The sequence below is a fragment of the Hemibagrus wyckioides genome, linkage group LG16 (assembly GCF_019097595.1).
Source record: "Hemibagrus wyckioides isolate EC202008001 linkage group LG16, SWU_Hwy_1.0, whole genome shotgun sequence".
In the NCBI taxonomy this organism is placed as follows: domain Eukaryota; kingdom Metazoa; phylum Chordata; class Actinopteri; order Siluriformes; family Bagridae; genus Hemibagrus; species Hemibagrus wyckioides.
In genome coordinates this window covers 9,974,125-9,991,740 of record NC_080725.1, presented here as the reverse complement: position 1 = coordinate 9,991,740, position 17,616 = coordinate 9,974,125, and the positions used below count along the sequence as shown (strand labels likewise).

Genomic DNA, 17,616 nt, shown 5'->3' with positions numbered 1-17,616 from the left:
GTTGTTTTTTTTGTTTTTTTTTTTACATGAATACAAATACATTTCACTTTCAAATTCTTCTATTCTATCCAAATACCCTAATGCCATGAATATACAAAGAAAAAGTCTCAAGTGTTTTTAGAGATTAATGAATAAATGAACAGAAGATAGTAGGGGTTATAATTTTTTTGGATGATCCTAACCATCTGCTACTGCTGCATCCCTTCTTTCAGGTCTGAGGAAAGTGATGGTGCGTGCACACCGGCAGGCCTGGTGTTGGCAGGACGAATGGTATGGCCTGACCATGGAAGACATCCGGCAACTGGAGCTGGAGACTCAGCTGGCCCTGGCCAAGAAGATGGCGCAGTACAGCTGCAACGAGGACGGAGGAGAGGGCAACACCAGTCCTGCCAAAGAACAGGACGCCAAGGAGGCCATCAACGCCATCGAGAACGAAAGTGCAACGCGGACTCTCGGAGACACGCTGCAGGCCCGGGGAGAACTCACCAAGCAGTGGTCCACCTCGTCCAGATCCTCCCGTTCCTCAAAAAGAGGAGGTAGGAGCAACCTGGATAGCTCTGCTAGATGATGTGTGATAGATAGTAGGTGTTTGTTGAGTAATCATTCATGTTTCTTTTCTTTTCTTTTTTTTTGCACTGGAGCAGCAAGCCCGTCTCGACACAGCATTTCCGAATGGCGCATGCAGAGCATCGCCCGCGACTCGGACGACAGCACGGATGACGAGTTCTTTGATGCACACGGTAATCAAAAGTTCAAATCTATATCCTTATTTATTTCGTACCGTTTTCTACATTAACGCTTTTCCTCAAACTCAACAGAAGACCTCTCAGACAATGAGGAGATATTCGCCAAAGAGATCACCAAGTGGAATTCCAACGACCTGATGGACAAAATCGAGACGGCGGAGGTGGACGAGCCCCAAAGTAGGCACAAGATTATTACAGCCTGCCTGATGCAGTACAGATCTCCCAGGCTATTTATGTCTTCTCTGTGTGGGATGATGATGATGATGCTGAGGTTTTTTTTATGCTTCTTTCATAACCGAAAAAAGCTCTTTTCCCTCTACCTTCTTAGTTTTTGGAGATTAGAGTAAGCTTTGCAAATCGGAATCCTGCTTGTGTTGAAGCTTACCATGCTAAACACATTTATGGTTGCGTGCACTTGTCAATCAACAGCAAGCACCAACAGCTCAGTGCAGTTTTTTTTCCCTTGACACACAAATCCTGCTGCTGCAAGTAGTACAGTATAATAAGATGGCCAGTAAATATCCAACTGTAGCAACAGACCAGAAATAAATCGGATAGTGTTAAGGTATATGCTATATAAGGGAAGTAAAACAATGAAAATGTAATAGAAAAATAAAACACACATGCATACTTACCACTTTATTAGCAACAGTCATATACCTGCTCATTTGTGTAATTATGCAGTCTCTGAATCATGTGCAGCAGATCATTGCATATCATCATGCATAATATCGTCAAAAGCGTCAGTTAATGTTCACATAAAACATCAGAATGGGGGAGAATGTCTATAGTAACTACTCTTTACAATCACGTTAAGCTGAAATGCCTCTCAGGACGCAACATGGCACATAATTGCATTAATGAACAGGTTCTTACTTAAAAACAGGCTAATATAAATATGAAATTAATAAAACAAATAATTCATAAAGCTGTAACTAAGTCCATACATTGACTTAAATATGGGTTGCTTTTTTTTTTTTCTTTTTTAGCCAGGACTAACTTTAAACATTCCCACACGGTGAAGCCCTGAAGCTCTAATCAGATCTTACATTCAATCTGTACTTTTTTTTTCTACCATTAATTTTACTGATTACCCGTTTTCAGGTGACTTGTACCAGGACTCTGGGGTTGAGTACACCGAAGCTGAGAATGTCCAGAGACTTAATGAGGTATGTCTGAATCCTGTTGTTCCACTCATTTAGCGTGTCACAGCGATACTCACTGTCTATCATTCATTAAGCTACTAAAATGATTTGTGGAAACGAGACCATGAAATCTCTAGCGCACTCTTGTCCTAGTTTCAATACCAGATCGCAAATACCGGGTTCAGCTAAAAAACCTCACAGCTAAGCAGAATTAGTATTCATAAACCTGAGAAGATTTGGCTCCAGCTGCTCTTAGTTTCCCCTACACTACTATTATGAGGTTACGTGCAAGCTTGAAAGTGAAATTGTCTACGTGTCTCGAGGCATATAGCATTACGTCAGATCCAAAACAATCAGCCGCTTCTTTTCCAAGCTTTATCCAAATCAGGCTGAACTTAAGCAGAAGTATGTGTTTCAAGGCAAAGGGGTAAAACCAGTATGCACTTGGATTAGGATCCGGGCCAAGTTCTCATGCAGCTGAATGTCATAGAGGGACAGGAAGGGTATGACTGCGGGGTGAAGGGCCGTTAGAGTGTTCTCAATACTCTTTTATCCTCGCGTCCAGAGACCCACCAGACACAGGCGCCGATTGACCAGACGTCCAGCTGTGAGTAGCAGCCCGGCCCTTTTCCTCTCTCATAGCAGCTCATAGAGATTTAGTCTCCTTTTAGTAAACAGTGTAATTGAGCTTTAATATGTGCTTTCATGTGGTTAGCTAAATGGTTCAGATGATGCCTCGGTCTGCTTCCTCCCATTAGGTAGTTGTGGTTGTGAATGTAAATGAAAGGCTCTCCCTGTCCTGAGGGAGGAAAAGCAAAGCACAGTTTTGTATTTGTATATCGAACATCCCTCAATTAGCTCATGATGGCATTGTTAATTGAAGGACACACAAGTTCAATCAAGAGGATTAAACATGTTAGGATAATGCACAATTAGGCAACTCGAGAGTTCCCCTAGGACTGGAGTTACTGAAAAGTCATACTACAGTCAGGTTTTTCCAAACTGACTGCTTGCTTGTTTGAAGACAAATCGCTTCTGTGTGATTCAGGATGGCTCGGGTCAGCAGGGCCTTCAGTCGTCGAAGGTGCACGTGTTGCTCCTGGTCCTGCACGGCGGCAACATCCTGGACACAGGAGGCGGGGAGCAGAGCAGCAAGCAGGCAGACGTCAACACCATCAGCTCGGTGTTCGAGACAGTCATGCGTGTCCATTACCCGGCAGCTCTGGGCCGCATCGCCATCCGCACGGTGCCCTGCCCCGCCGTGTGCGTGGAGGCTTTCTCACTCGTCTCGAAGTAAGCCTGCTTTTCAGAGTTGCTCCAAAGTGAATGTACAGAATATGCTTACGACACCATGTGAGGTTGCATGAGTTACAATTTTATTACTATTCATTTAATTGACAATAAATTTTAGGGAATTTTAGTGAATTTAAAATCACTCTAACTATGAACGTGGATTTTGTCTTGAGATTTTGAAGTAGTATTTAAACAGCAATTTTTAATTGAGTGTACATGCTATTTAACTTTTTTCACTGTCTTGACATGTTTCACTGGTGTAGGAGTTTATAAAAATGCACAGTGATGAACAACAGAAAGCAAACATTATTAATATTATACTTATAGTATATATGTATACATGTTCGGCTTAAGTATAGACTTGTTGAGTTGATCTGTCACTGATTGTTTGCACGCATCCTAACAATCTGTTAATAATCCGACTGATAGCATGGACGTTTAAACCAGAATAAGCAAAACCCCATTGTGACTAATACACATTAAATTCCTATTTGATCAAATGAGACGAGTCATTTGTTTAATACTCCGTTGAAGAAACGAGTAATCATCATGCAGACATGTTTTGTATTTGTTTGTTTTTTTAAACTTATATTTCAGTCATTTTTCTTGTTTTTGTTTTTTCAAGCTGCAGTCAGTAAATACCGCTGTGTGTTCTGCTACATTACCAGTGATTATTTGTGCTGTCTTCTGTCTCGCGCCAGTTTAAGTCCGTACAGCTATGACGAGGGCTGCCTCTCTAACAGCCAGGACCACATCCCTCTCGCTGCGCTGCCTTTGCTGGCCACGTCCGCTCCTCAGTACCAGGATGCCGTTGCCACGGTGATAGTGCGAGCCAATCAGGTGTACGGAGATTTCCTCAAATCGATGGAAGGTACCTTGTTCACTGGCCAGGTGAGTGTCTTTGTATGCCTCCACATCATGAACAAATTGTATTTGGAACATTGAGGAAAGTTCAGACTTGTCGCTTATCTGTGGAATGTGTCTGTGTTGGTTGGAAAGGTGTGTCTGATAGGTGACTGTGTCGGAGGGATCCTGGGCTTTGATGCCCTCTGCAGCAGCAACATCACTGTGTCTGAGAGCCAGAACAGTAGCAGGAGAGGGAGTGTAGTCAGCGTTCAGGTAAAACCAAGTTTTTATCCTCCATCAAATTTGTGGCTGTATGTGGCGCCGATAAGTTTGAAATGAAGACAGTTGGAGGAGTTATTTGTATCTGTTACTATGTTGGCATCAGATCAGTGTCATTGACGGTTTCCTGACATTCTTTAAAGCCTATGGGTGTGCTGTGATGAGAAATGACATATCAGTGATGGCGTATTTGACTCAAAAGTTTGCTGCAGATCCAAGCTGACAGCTTTGACCTAGAATGAATATTTTAGGTGTTTCTGGCCTGCAGCTCAGTATTGTAAAGTTTTTGAGTGTGTTAATATTAACTGACTTAATATTGCTAGACTTTTATACAGTATAAGTTACATACTACAGCTTTAACTTCACTGTATCATGTGTCAGTGATTATTTTCAGGAAATAACAACAAATGTTTGCCCTCTTAATTTTTTTAATTCAGTTTATTTGTATAGTGCTTTTAACAACGAACATTGTCTCAAAGCAGCTTTACAGAAGTATAGAAACAGAAAAAATGATCCCCGAAAGTTTAAAGTTAATATTTGTCCCTAACATTTATCCCTAATGAGCAAGCCTGAGGTGAGGGTAGCAAGATAAAACCTCTCTGAGATGATATGAGGAAGAAACCTTGAGAGGAACCAGGCTCAGAAGGGAACCCATCCTCATTTGGGTGACACTGGACAGTAAATAATGTAAATGTTGATAATGTCCTTTCTACAACAGTTCATTATAGACTTAGCACTAATTCCTTCGTGCTGAAAGCTGACTGAGGCAGTGGCAGTTCAGAGACGGCGTGATAGTTTCCAAGTATCACAGCAGTCTCCTGGGTCACAGGCTGACCACGCACATCTATCCCCAGTAGGAGTGATTTTGAATTGTATTGAATTAATAATTGTATATTTCTGTGGCAGGACAACGATTTGCTCTCGCCAGGCATCATCATCAACAGTAGCCCCTCAGGCTCAGGCACAGGCTCAGGCTCGGGCTCATGTTCTGGTTTGTCCCTGGAAGGCAGCCGTCACTTGAGCCGCAGCAACATCGACATCCCACGCTGCAGTGGTGCCGACGACCCCAAAAAACAGTTGCCCCGCAAGCGTAGCGACTCCTCCACCTACGAACTGGACACCATCAAGCAGCACCAAGCCTTCCTGTCTAGGTCAGATGCATAAAATAGCTTTGACAGACAGACAGTGTCTTAGGAGCAGTACTTGGGTCTAAGGACCAGACCTAGTAGCTCTGAAATAAAGCTGGACAAAAATCATTATGTTAAAAATACATTGTTGTAACTTCTAACTCCTCGTTTTCTGTGTGCGTGTGTCTGTAGTCTGCACTCCAGTGTTTTGAAGAATGACCCTGGCTCTCGTCGGTCCAGTAACAGCACTATGCTGGAAGGAGGTGGCGCTCTGGGAAAGTTTGATTTTGAGGTGTCTGATTTCTTCCTGTTTGGCTCTCCGCTGGGTTTGGTCCTTGCACTGAGGAAAACTGTGGTTCCTTCTTTAGATGGTAGGTTAAAGCTAATCTGCTCATTACTTCTTGTTATGAATGCACTGATTGCTTGAATTCTCTCTATATTTTCCATATTGTATGAATGGGATTGTGATTCAGATTGTGCCCTGTGATGGGATGGGGTGTGTTGGTATTTTTATAAAGTTTTTTTTTAAGCTAACCACAAATGCAGAGCAGCATTTCCAAAGAATTTGGTACTAGCTGAAATGGTACAAGACTCCCTACCACAATATAGTGTAGGTGAAATTCATATTTACTTGTCACCTTAGGAAATTAAACAAGGCGTTGTTATTTCTCAGAATAGCTTGATAAATAAACTGAGCTATTTTTAATAGAAGAAAGTATACCCTGGCACAGCACCAAAGTATCAGCCATGTGTGGGGAACTCTGTAAACATTATTGTAAATATTATCTTAAAGACAAGCTTCATAACTGACTGCCCACTTCTGAGACATATTTAGACTCGAAAGGTTCCCAGCTGTCACTTTTCTTTTTCATATTTTCTAACACTGATGTTGAGCATAACAAACATCAATACAAATTTGCTTTAATCTCTGTTACTACTTTTTTAACTTGTAATAAATTAATGAATAATCAAATAAAGACGTAATATAAATAAATGATTTTTCAACAAATAAGATTTGTTTTCAGAGGTATTTAAAAACAACAACAACTATCAGCCATTATGCTGTGGATTAACTAAACATTCAGATCTCATAAATGGCTGAAATGGTCTTTGTGTTAAAAGCTGCTTACATCTTTCTATTCAAATACCTGGTGAGCTGCGAAAGGCCAAGCTATGAGATTAAACTGTCCTCGGACATCTGCCGATGCTGTATAAGAAACCAATCAAAATTTAATCCTGAGCTGAGCATATAGATTTTTTTTTTCTTAGTGCGTAGTTTACACTGGGGCAGAAATTGCATTAGTTCATGCTCTGTTGGGTTTTGTTGCTTGTACATGTAACCTGGAAGGCTCCCAGATACCAGCTGACAGCAGAAATGGAGCTATAGTTAAGGAACAAAAAAAAAGTAGATATTTTTTGTCTTGTTATGAACAACCTACTCCACCTTACATCTACCCCTCTAACCTCGCAGATTTTTTATCTATTGCATATTTTCCATTGTGATGAGCAGCAGGTTATTAAAACCCTTATCATTTGTTGTCTTCTTCCCCAGTGGCTCATCTCCGTCCAGCCTGCCAGCAGGTGTATAACCTGTTCCACCCTGCAGACCCGTCAGCTTCACGCCTTGAGCCGCTGCTGGAAAAGAAGTTCCACCTGCTGGCGCCCTTTAGCGTGCCACGGTACCAGCGTTTCCCTCTAGGTGATGGCCACTCTGCCCTGTTGGGTAAGCCCGGGTCAAACTCAACCAACCAGGCTTTCAGACATGTCGCATTCATGTTCCATCCTGTCTCACCCCTATACGCAATATAAAGATTGAATTTTCATCATGCTGCTCCTGGAAAACTGACCTTAACTCCAGCCTTGATCTAACACACATGATCTGAATAGAACGACTGTTGTCCAAATATTAGACATACATGTTCGATAAAGGTTGGATCAGAGAGGTCAGGCTTCTTAAGAGCAGCACCTACAGTAGTGACACAAGTCCTCCAAGGTGTTTAAGTTAAAACATCTTTGTCGAGTCGACCCTTGTCCATTCCAAACCTTGTAACTCTTTGATTCATACCTGCTTTTCTGTCGTCTGTTCATACCATTTCTCTGTCTGTCTTTCTTTCTACCTTGTTCTGTCTTCCTTTGTCCCCTCCAAAACCCCTCCCTCGCACCGACTGGCATGCAGTGGATGCCCTTCAGAGCAACCCTCACCTCCTGCTGGAGAGTGGAGGCCGCTGCCATGACGGCTTAGGCGAGACCTCCATCCCCGTCCCCGTGCTCAACTGGCAGGCTGCGCCAGCCACGCCTGAGTGTGTGTAGCCATTCCTGTTCTGTTGTTCACCTGCTATATATATGTTTGTGTGTTGCAGTGCAGTTGCAGAGACTTGTAAAATCTGTGTCAAGGTGCACTGATGCTATTCTGGCTGCTCATCATGGCCCAACACCTTACTGATAATGTGCTTTTTTCCTTTAATTTCTCACCCATATTGCAGTTGCAAAATTGGGAGAATTGGCAAGTAGAAATTTGCATTAGTCATACATCAGTAGCAGTTCAATATGGAAAAGGGAGTGGAGTCATCTCCAGAACTATCAGACGTCATAGAAAAAAGTGAAAAAAAAAAGCTGCATACAGTGAGTGATTAAAAAAAACCTTTCATTTTCAATTATTAGCACCTTTACTTAAAATAGTTTGGGCTCATGTTGTGTAAAAGGCCATCTAAAGCAAAGTCTTGCACTCCTGGCAGAGGCAAAAAATTTTAGGTTGTGTTTTTTTTATATATATATATATATATATATATATATATATATATATATATATATATATATATATATATATATATATTTTTTAAATAAATAAAAAAATTAATGAATTAATTAATGAGATCTTAACACAAATCATCATGCCATCAAGAGGGCCAGTAACCTCCGTATGGGTAAAATATCAGTAAAAGAATGGTCTTCTGAGAATTATTTATATGTTAGAGGATGTGTGTGTTTCATCCGTTTTTTTTTGTTTTTTTTATACAGTCAGAATTTCAGTGTGTTGTGTCCTAAAATTTAAGACATTTCTAAATCATTTGCAGTCCTCAGTAAGCTTTAGGTTAGTTAGGTTTCAGTACTGAATTCTCATCTGATCACTGGATGAAGGAAGCTTTGATGCACTCATGTTTTGAAATCGGGATTTGTTTTTGTGTTCCCAGCGGATGTAATGCATTCTCACGGGGGAATGTTCCTGGAGAACTCGTACCCCTCCTCTCCCGCATCAGCGCCAGTATCCCGCATCATTCGCAGACCCAGCGAGGTCAGCATCGCTAGCCAGGTCTCCGGACTGGCCGATAGTTACACTGCCTCCAATATTGCCAACAGTAAGTCTTCACACACACACAGACACTCACGTGCACGCTCATAAGTGTTCAAATCCACAGACCAATCTAAAAAGAAAAATTCCAATATAATGGGCTTTTGGACGGAGACATAGTTATTTATACGCTTTAGCTCATTCTATAAAATTGAACAATATGTATTATTTCATCTTAACAATTTATGAATTTGATGTGTCTTATTTTATTTATTTATTTATTTTTTACACACCTCACGGTCAGTATAAAATATAAAATGTCCAGTATTATCTTTACAGCTTTCCTCCTTTTATGTTGTTGTTTTGTTTATCTCTTAGCACAAGCATGCCATCTCAATCAATCCAAAAAGCTTAGCCTTTTGTCCCAGCTGGCCCTCCCTTATAACAAAATGTCCTCGAGAAGCCCATCCCCGAAAGCCCGCTACAAGTTGCTCAGTAGCAGCGCGGCGGGCTCAGATGAGGTGAGCTGCTTCGAGCCCTCCCCTCTCCCCGACTCCAGCCCTCCATCGCAGAGCATGCAGCTGGATATAGAGCAAGGTACTGCTGTCGGAGCGTGGAGGAATATGGACCTTCCTCTTCCTATTCTTCATTGCTGTTCTGTCCCATGTGCCTGTTGGTCTGAACCACCCAGTCCTGCCCTGTTAGCGCTCACTAAACCCTCCTGCAGTTCTCTGCATCTTCAGGCTATGCTGTAGCTTCTCTTTTTTCTCAGTCCTCACTCCCCTCTGTCACTCATAACCACCACCATAGAGTCTTCATCTGCAAAACCAAGCTTTCTCTGTGTCCCTCTGGAGGATCAAGTGCCTTTGAAGAGGCTTTAAATGAACATGTTGTCTCTGGTATGATATTCCTTGGTTGCCCTGGGGCTGTTAAAAATGGCCTCAGTATTGAAACGCATACTAATGCGAATATTAATTGGACTGTAGTTATGCCACTGGTGTGGAAAAAATTGTTGTTTTTTGTTATCACAATAGCACAATTTTAACATAAACCTTATCATTTATTTTGATTTTTTTTAATAAAGAGTAGCATTTGTGTTCCTGACATTTAGCTCCATTATACCTTTGTAAAATTTCACCATCTTTAACTTCACACAGGTGATACTGTCTGTGCAGATTTGTTTGCATGTTCTTCACATATTTGTTTGAGATTCCTCTGAGTTCTCTGGTTTCATCCCACTGTCCAAAAGCATGCGTGTAGGTGGACTGGCTATGCTCAGTTGCCCATATGTGTGAATGAGTGTGTGAATAAGAGTGTAAATTAGCGTGTGAATGGTGCCATGAGATGGACTAGCATCCCAGCCTTCCTTCTATTGCTGCCATTAGCGCTAAATTCAGTGCGACCATGACCTGGATAAAAACGGTGAATGGATGAAAAAACCTGGAAAAAAATCAAAAGTACATTTTGGAAATGATCTATGTTTCCTTAATCACATTTACACCCACACTTTGTTCATTTTTGCATTAGGAGTTATTTGGTTATAAAGTCTTGGTAGATAAAGATGAAACATAAAAACATAAAAATTTAGATTGAAACAGATGGTACAGTCTTAGCATGGTGTGCAGAATGTGATTGCAGTCATGCAGGATTTCTGTAAACGTGTCAGAGTGTGTGAGGGAGGGAAAGAGTCCGAGCAGGCTCACTGTGTCATCTTGGTGTCATTAGAGCCAGGTTTAGAGCACTCGCCTTTTTGGCTCAGCTGATGCAGGAAGCTGCCAGCTGCTATCTCATTTCACTTTCCTCTCCTGTCCGGGCTGCTCTCCAGGCAATAGGCTGCTATCTTGTTGTAAACAGGTGCTCTCCGTGGTACTGAAGCAGGACGAGATTTGGGGGCTGGGTATGTGTATTTGGCAGCATGGACTCGCATCTTGTGACGTTGTGGGAGGATGAAGATATGAAATCTTCACCATTGCACGAGCCAGTGCACTCCAGTGTTTCCACTTCACTTCTTTTTCCACTGCCCTTCACATTTACCTGTGCCATATTTTCTGACCTGTTGTCGCTTAGTCCAAGCAGTTAGATTGTCCAGAATGTTTAAGAACTTGTTTTATCCTAAACCTAGAAATTAGATGTCACTGTTTTGTGTGATGTGATAGAGTCCGTGTTGGAAGTCCTCGGTCTGTTGCTATCGGATTTGTAATTGGTTTCATCATCTTGCAGTCGCTGCTCGTTGGTGGGGGACAAAGCGCATTGACTTTGCCCTTTACTGCCCTGATGCCCTGACTGCCTTTCCCACCGTGGCTCTACCTCACCTGTTCCATGCTTCCTACTGGGAGTCTACAGACGTCGTGTCCTTTCTGCTCAGACAGGTACGGTTACATCTGCTTTCCATTAACCCTTCTTCACTTCTAAAGATTGTTACAGAGCAGCGTTTCATGATGCAAATAACTTCCATTAATGTGCATGAGAAAAATTTAAAAGAATTTTTAATTTCCTTGATTTTATGTTTATTATTTTCTCTCTCCTTTCTCAATATATTTATAAACCTCTCTCTGGCTCTCAGGTAATGAGGCATGAGAACTCCAGTATTCTGGAGCTGGATGGGAAGGAGGTTTCTGAATTCACACCGTCCAAACCACGGGAGAAGTGGCTGAGGAAGAGAACGCATGTTAAGATCAGGGTGAGGTTTTTTTTCCTCCCCTTTTCCACATCAAAAATGTATAACATACACCTACTGTTTATAAACACAATGGCTGCATTATCAGGTTAACAAAAACTGATATGGAAGTGCCTTGCATGCATATAATACCTCTGTTGCTATGTGCTATTTATCAGCTCTACTCTTCTTCCATCAGTGGAAAGAGAGCTTTCAGGACGGGTTTTTTAAGCTTGTGGTTGCATGCTCTTGCATATATTCTGACTGTTCCTGCAGCTATTTTTGTTTGTACAGACCACAACATTTTCAGCTCATGCTTCCTAAAGATATAAATTTACTTAAACCGGTTCATCATAGGGCTTCTAATTTCACTTTGCACTACTTCAATCTTTAAACTTAAGCACAGATTTGCAAACCTTGATTTCCAAAATCAAAAAGTCATATATTTATTAGGTAGCCAAACAGTTAAGTATAAAGTGTGCTTGTGTGCAGTCTCATGTCTTTATGGGCTGGAGCCTTAAATATCTCGGATAAAAATAGTAGCGTACATAATATATGGCAAGAGAGAATATTTTTAGTGTAGAGCTGTACTGCTCTAAAAAAAAAAAAAAAAGGCATTCTGGTCAATGAAGTACTTTTGAATTTAGTTAATATACGGATAACAGTCAAACAAATCTAAGATTATTATGCCTTTTTCTAAATATTTCTACTAATGTCATGCTTGATTATGTATTGTTGGCAAATATGTTACGCTTATTTCCAGCGTGTCTTAAATACACACAAGTTTAATAATCTCTTTCTTTTTTTTTTTCTTTTTTTTTTATCATAGTCCCACAATAAAATATTAGCTTTTACATTTATCACAGTGTAATGTGACAAGATGTGAATGTGTGTTGTAGAATGTAACAGCGAACCATCGTGTTAACGATGGAGTCTTTACGGAGGACGGCACACAGGTGGTCACTGGCCGGTTCATGTATGGCCCATTGGATATGGTCACTCTAACTGGAGAGAAGGTAAAATTTCCGAGCTTATTGCTTTCAGTATTAGCAATCTTTTTATCCAGGTTTTAATCCCTGTTCTTGCATGTTTATCCCTTTTGTGCTTGTTTTGCATTTGAAGGTTGACATCCACATAATGACACAACCTCCATCAGGAGAGTGGGTGTACTTTGACACAGAGCTGACCAACAGCAGTGGACGTGTTTCTTACACAATCCCAGAGAGCAAGAGGCTAGGGATCGGCGTCTACCCAGTCAAAATGGTGGTCAGGTACGCATCTGAAATGGGGCAGTTTTTATACAACTTAACATGGGGGAGTGTAGCATTAGCCATTGGTACCCTGGATCAGTTACGAATTTTGAGGTTTGCTAATTCCTGTCCATATTCCTTGTCAAATAGTTTACCGATAGCTAGATGTCTGGCTTGCGATCATTTCTATACGATACTAGTGCTATGATAATTTGTGTGAAATATACTTGTTTTTGTTCCTTCCAGAGGTGACCACACATCTGCAGACAGCTACCTGACTGTGCTACCACGAACCACAGAGTTTGTAGTGTTCAGCATTGATGGCTCGTTTGCTGCCAGTGTGTCCATTATGGGCAGTGACCCTAAAGTGAGAGCTGGAGCAGTGGACGTTGTCAGGTACATCGCAGCATCCTCATTTAACTCCAGCTATACTGTATACTATCTTCTCATTTTCATCTTATTCATAACTCTGGCTTATCATTTCAATGTTTTGGATTAAAAAGAGGGCAAAGGGAAATGTGAATCATTATGTTTTTACAAAATAACATTCTGTAAGCTGCTTTTAATATTCTGACTCAGTCATTGTCCATACTCTACTGAGCTGCCATGTTTTTCTGCAGTAAAGTGTTGGCAATAACATTATGCCTGGCAACCATGCTGAGAACAGCTTGCTGTCCTGTTTTTACAGGCACTGGCAGGACTTGGGCTACCTGATTGTGTACGTGACGGGCCGTCCGGACATGCAGAAGCAGCGAGTAGTGGCCTGGCTCTCACAGCACAATTTCCCTCATGGCATTGTGTCCTTTTGTGATGGTTTGGTGCATGATCCCCTTCGTCACAAAGCAAACTTCCTCAAGTCCCTAATCTCTGAGGTAGGCAGCGGAAGTTCAATGCAGCATCAATTAAATGATATTAAAACGATGAAATGATCAAGTGCTAGGTTCAAGCTTTCTTTATATCTCTGTGCAAAGGCGCATATGAAGATCATTGCTGCGTACGGCTCCACAAAGGACATCTCTGTGTACACTTCACTCGGCCTGCCACCATCTAACATCTACATTGTTGGCAGACCAACGAAAAAGTTGCAGCACCAGTGTCAGGTATTCTTTACAGTTCCACAGAAACACACTGCATGTTTCAACAGTCATGAAAGTCATTCATACAATCAGTTATGGATTTTCTTTATTGTCCTAACTTCTTTACGTTCATTAAATTCACTCACAAAGTGACATTAAATACGAGTATCTGATATTCATCAGTTTGTTCAAAATTTGTTTTTTGACATTTTCAAGAAATAATAAAGACCATAGAATTTCATCTCAAGAAGAAAAACAGTGTCCTCATCCAGACCTGTGAGATATTAAACCTCAGTGCGTTATGGCTTCCTCCTTTTCTTGGTTGCCATTATGAAAATGCACGGGTCACATCAAGTGGTCTCTGTATGGCTGGACGTGGCAGGTGTTTGAGTGTGTCACCCGCCAGCTAGTGCTCTGTATGTCTCAGACATACTGTACAGTCTCCATGACCTTATCAGCAGCGGACAACCGATTAATTCAGTAGCTCCAGTGTGTTTGCCAAATCCAGTATTTTGGGTCCCCAGACACCTAACCTAGCAAACAAACCTAAACAAATGGTAGCTCACTTAACGCAGTATCATTTAGTATGTCTAGCTAGTGAGTTAATCGTGTTAATACAGACAAAGGGAAAAGAACGAGATTATGAATTCCCAGGTAGGTATAGTTTGCGACCTTGACAGGAATTCATCAAGTTGCCGGCGAATGTCGTCCCTAATACTCATGAACCTATTTCTGATCATCAAGATTTAGACTGGCTGGTAAAAATCTTAACATTGTTATTCCTAGCAAGATGTGTGTTCCTTACACAAGATGTGTCGGGCATCACCTCTGTAAGGGGACCATCTTTTTCTGCAGATGAAAACGAATGCTTTATTTGTCACACATGTATTACAGTTCAATTCAATTTATTTGTATAGTGCCTTTTACAATGGACATTGTCTCAAAGCAGCTTTACAAAAGAAGAGAAATAGAAAATTGAAAGGAGAGAAAAAAAATATTAAATTAAATTATTAAACTATTTTATCCCTAATGAGCAAGCATGTGGCGACGGTGGCGAGGAAAAACTGAGATGATATGAGGAAGAAACCTTGAGAGGAACCAGGCTCAGAAGGGAACCCATCCTCATTCGGTTGACAGCACAGTGAAATTCTATTCTTCACATATCCCAGCTTGTTAGGAGGCAGGGGTCAGAGCACAGGGTTAGCCCTGGAGCAGAGAGAGAGATAAGCTCCTTGCTCAAGGGCCCAACAGAGGCAGATTGGCACAGCTGGTGCTTGAACCCGGAGCCTTAACCATGGAGCCACGACTACCCTAAAACCAATGCATAACAGTGTCTAACTAGGAGTTGTCCATATATTCCATAGGTGGATCTCAAACATGAGATGATGAAAGAGAACTTTGGCTTACCATAAATTCCTAGTCATATGTAATGTTAGTCACCACACACTTGCTGCAGGTTGAGAAACGTTGAAGTATTTTTAAAAAAAAATTGTCACCCCCACAAAAACACTGACAACGCAAATGACATAACAGTATTTACTTACTGCTCTGATCTGTGTTCTCCTTCTACATGCCTTCTCTTTGTTTTTTCCCTATTGCAGTTCATCTCAGACGGTTATGCGTCTCATTTGTCAGATCTAGAGTACAATCAGCGCTCTCGACCAGCCAAGACGGGCAGCACACGCGTGACTCTGCGTAAGGGAAGCTTTGGTCTGGGTGCCAGCGGCGACTTTCTGCGCAAACGCAACCACTTGCTGCGCACCATCTCCTCCCAGCCAGCCCCCACCTCCTCGGCCACGTCCTCCGGCCATGGGGGTCGTCCAGAGCGTGCTCAGAGCCAATCGGAGTTTGATCGTGAACGGGCTGATCGCGCACAGAGGAGCATGAGCATTGCGGCGGGATGCTTTGGGCGTGCGGGGAAGATGGAGGGAGGCGCCCTGAGCCCCAAGTAACCCTCCATCAACTTGCCATGTATAACTGGGAGTCTTTTTTATTTTAAAGGAAAGATGGATAGGGAAAAATGACTCGGTGAGAGACTGGCACAGCTTTTCTAATGTAGCAAGAGTGGCATTGGGGAAAAAGATTTTGTTCCCCTGAGGTAACACACCATCCAGAAATCTAATGCCTTATGCATCGCTCTAGGTTTTTTGAACGCTGGTCCTTGCCTCCTCTCAGATTGCCTGAATGTACAAAGAAAGCAGATGCTTGGGTTGTTCTGACTCCTCCAATCCCCACCTGCATCATCAGAAAAGTGGAAGAAGTCTCCAACATGTCATCATGATGTCCACCAACGTTTTCCACCTGTAAATATGTGCCTCCATCCTCACGTGCTCAGGGCAGCCGTGTATGGACGAGTCGGCCATGGTCACTCCCAGAAGCCACTTGTGTTAGCCACACCCAACCACTCTGCCAACTACTAACCCCTAGTTTCTTCCTGTTTTTACTGAACTGTTCTTGTGGAGAGGGTTCCCCTAAAAAGCCCGGCAGCATTTGGCAATAAGGACCCACCGTGTTGCATCGTGTTTGGCACGCAGGTCATCAGAGGCCTTACTTCTTAACAGCGTATTACCACATGAGCATTAAACATACACGGGGCGAGTGCTGCTCTGGGGCCGAAAAGTTGGCTTTTTTTTTTTTGACACTCAATCTGTAATTTGGCAACAATCCCTTTATCTGGCCATCTGCTTGCAATACCTCTTGGACATCACTAGGGTGTCTAGTGCTCCTGAAAACTCTCATCTCTCTGGTGCAGCATGCCATGTACAGACAGCCAAGTACGAATCCTCCTGAGCCTCCACGCTTTCACGTTTCCTTAGCACCCTTCTCCTTCACCCCGGTTCTGGAGCAGAACCACTTCACTGCTCCTTTTCTCCAAATGGTATAAATACACGAACGAGACAATCGCAGTAGGCGCCTGTCCATATTTACAAAGTGTACATTGGAGAAATCCATTTTTCTCCAGACACTCAAAGCGGCATTTAGTCGTCTCCCGCCAATTTGTGCACCTTTAGCGGACGAATCATAAGAGTATACGGACGTCTGGGGACACTTGATCCAACTGATGGCCAAAATCATTTATTTTCCAGAAGCTGTAGTTACTTAACTGTATAACCTCATTGTTCCTTTTGCACAAAGTCGATAGTGGAGAACCTTGTTACCATCTCATGTGGCTACATATTGTTATTGTGTAGTGCATGATCTTTATTAATATATGACAGGATTCGAGTGCGTTGTGTGCACAGCTGTAGTATTTATCTCTAATGTCAGGATTAAGAAACGTGCCAAAATTAGAACGATCATAGGAATGACAAATGAAACAATAGGCTTTATTGTTTTTGTTTTTTTTTTCCTTTGTAACATACTACTGAGTATTTGACCTGAGAGTGTGTGCGCGCGCTTGTGTGTGTGTGTGTATAATTTGAGCTGTAAAAACCTGTTTGAGTTCATCTATAACGTTTCTAAGATTTAGATCATTTCAGGTCAACATGAAGTCCTTTAAAAGTCTGTGCTCTAGCTTACTGTTCATATGTAAGTGAGATGTATAGAACTATTGCAAGATATTCTTTTAATCATAAGCTGTGATTTTACTTTTTGTTTTTAGATTCAACGGCATGAGTACGTTGTAGCCAAATACTGTATAAAGATTTTTTTTTTTTTTTTTTTTTTTTGCTATTTGTTAACAGGCAGACACTGGACGAGAGGACGTGTTGTATTTAATTAGGAATCCTGTTGGAGTTGTATATTTGAATCGAAACTTTCGGAGGGATTTCGGACGCAGCAGCCGATTGTTTATAATTGTTCAGGGGATCGTGGAAAGTTTTCCGGACACGTGGGAATAATGGACGTGTACATATTGTAAAGATGTACATTTTACTATATAGGAAATGTATGGTCAGGAATTATTTATGT

The 17,616-nt window shown here is 41.8% G+C and overlaps 1 protein-coding gene across 12 annotated transcripts in view; it reads left to right on the top strand.

The window, feature by feature from the left end:
- Window positions 1-17,387, top strand: part of LOC131366687 (membrane-associated phosphatidylinositol transfer protein 2) — a 56,077-nt gene extending 38,690 nt beyond the window's left edge. For 6 of the 12 annotated variants that reach the window (XM_058411345.1, XM_058411347.1, XM_058411348.1 and 3 more), the window contains 21 exons: window positions 213-536; window positions 642-740; window positions 819-923; window positions 1,851-1,915; window positions 2,940-3,184; window positions 3,886-4,075; window positions 4,184-4,303; window positions 5,216-5,460; window positions 5,629-5,807; window positions 6,989-7,159; window positions 7,613-7,738; window positions 8,628-8,792; window positions 9,104-9,322; window positions 10,946-11,094; window positions 11,289-11,405; window positions 12,281-12,397; window positions 12,504-12,652; window positions 12,878-13,027; window positions 13,320-13,503; window positions 13,603-13,731; window positions 15,309-17,387. In XM_058411345.1, coding sequence (XP_058267328.1) covers window positions 213-536; window positions 642-740; window positions 819-923; window positions 1,851-1,915; window positions 2,940-3,184; window positions 3,886-4,075; window positions 4,184-4,303; window positions 5,216-5,460; window positions 5,629-5,807; window positions 6,989-7,159; window positions 7,613-7,738; window positions 8,628-8,792; window positions 9,104-9,322; window positions 10,946-11,094; window positions 11,289-11,405; window positions 12,281-12,397; window positions 12,504-12,652; window positions 12,878-13,027; window positions 13,320-13,503; window positions 13,603-13,731; window positions 15,309-15,659 — 3,599 coding nt within the window. In that variant the 3' untranslated portion in view covers window positions 15,660-17,387. The remainder of the gene's footprint in view (window positions 1-212; window positions 537-641; window positions 741-818; window positions 924-1,850; window positions 1,916-2,939; window positions 3,185-3,885; window positions 4,076-4,183; window positions 4,304-5,215; window positions 5,461-5,628; window positions 5,808-6,988; window positions 7,160-7,612; window positions 7,739-8,627; window positions 8,793-9,103; window positions 9,323-10,945; window positions 11,095-11,288; window positions 11,406-12,280; window positions 12,398-12,503; window positions 12,653-12,877; window positions 13,028-13,319; window positions 13,504-13,602; window positions 13,732-15,308) is intronic. The other 6 variants (XM_058411352.1, XM_058411357.1, XM_058411353.1 and 3 more) reach the window with 6 other exon arrangements.
- Window positions 17,388-17,616: the final 229 nt, after the last annotated feature.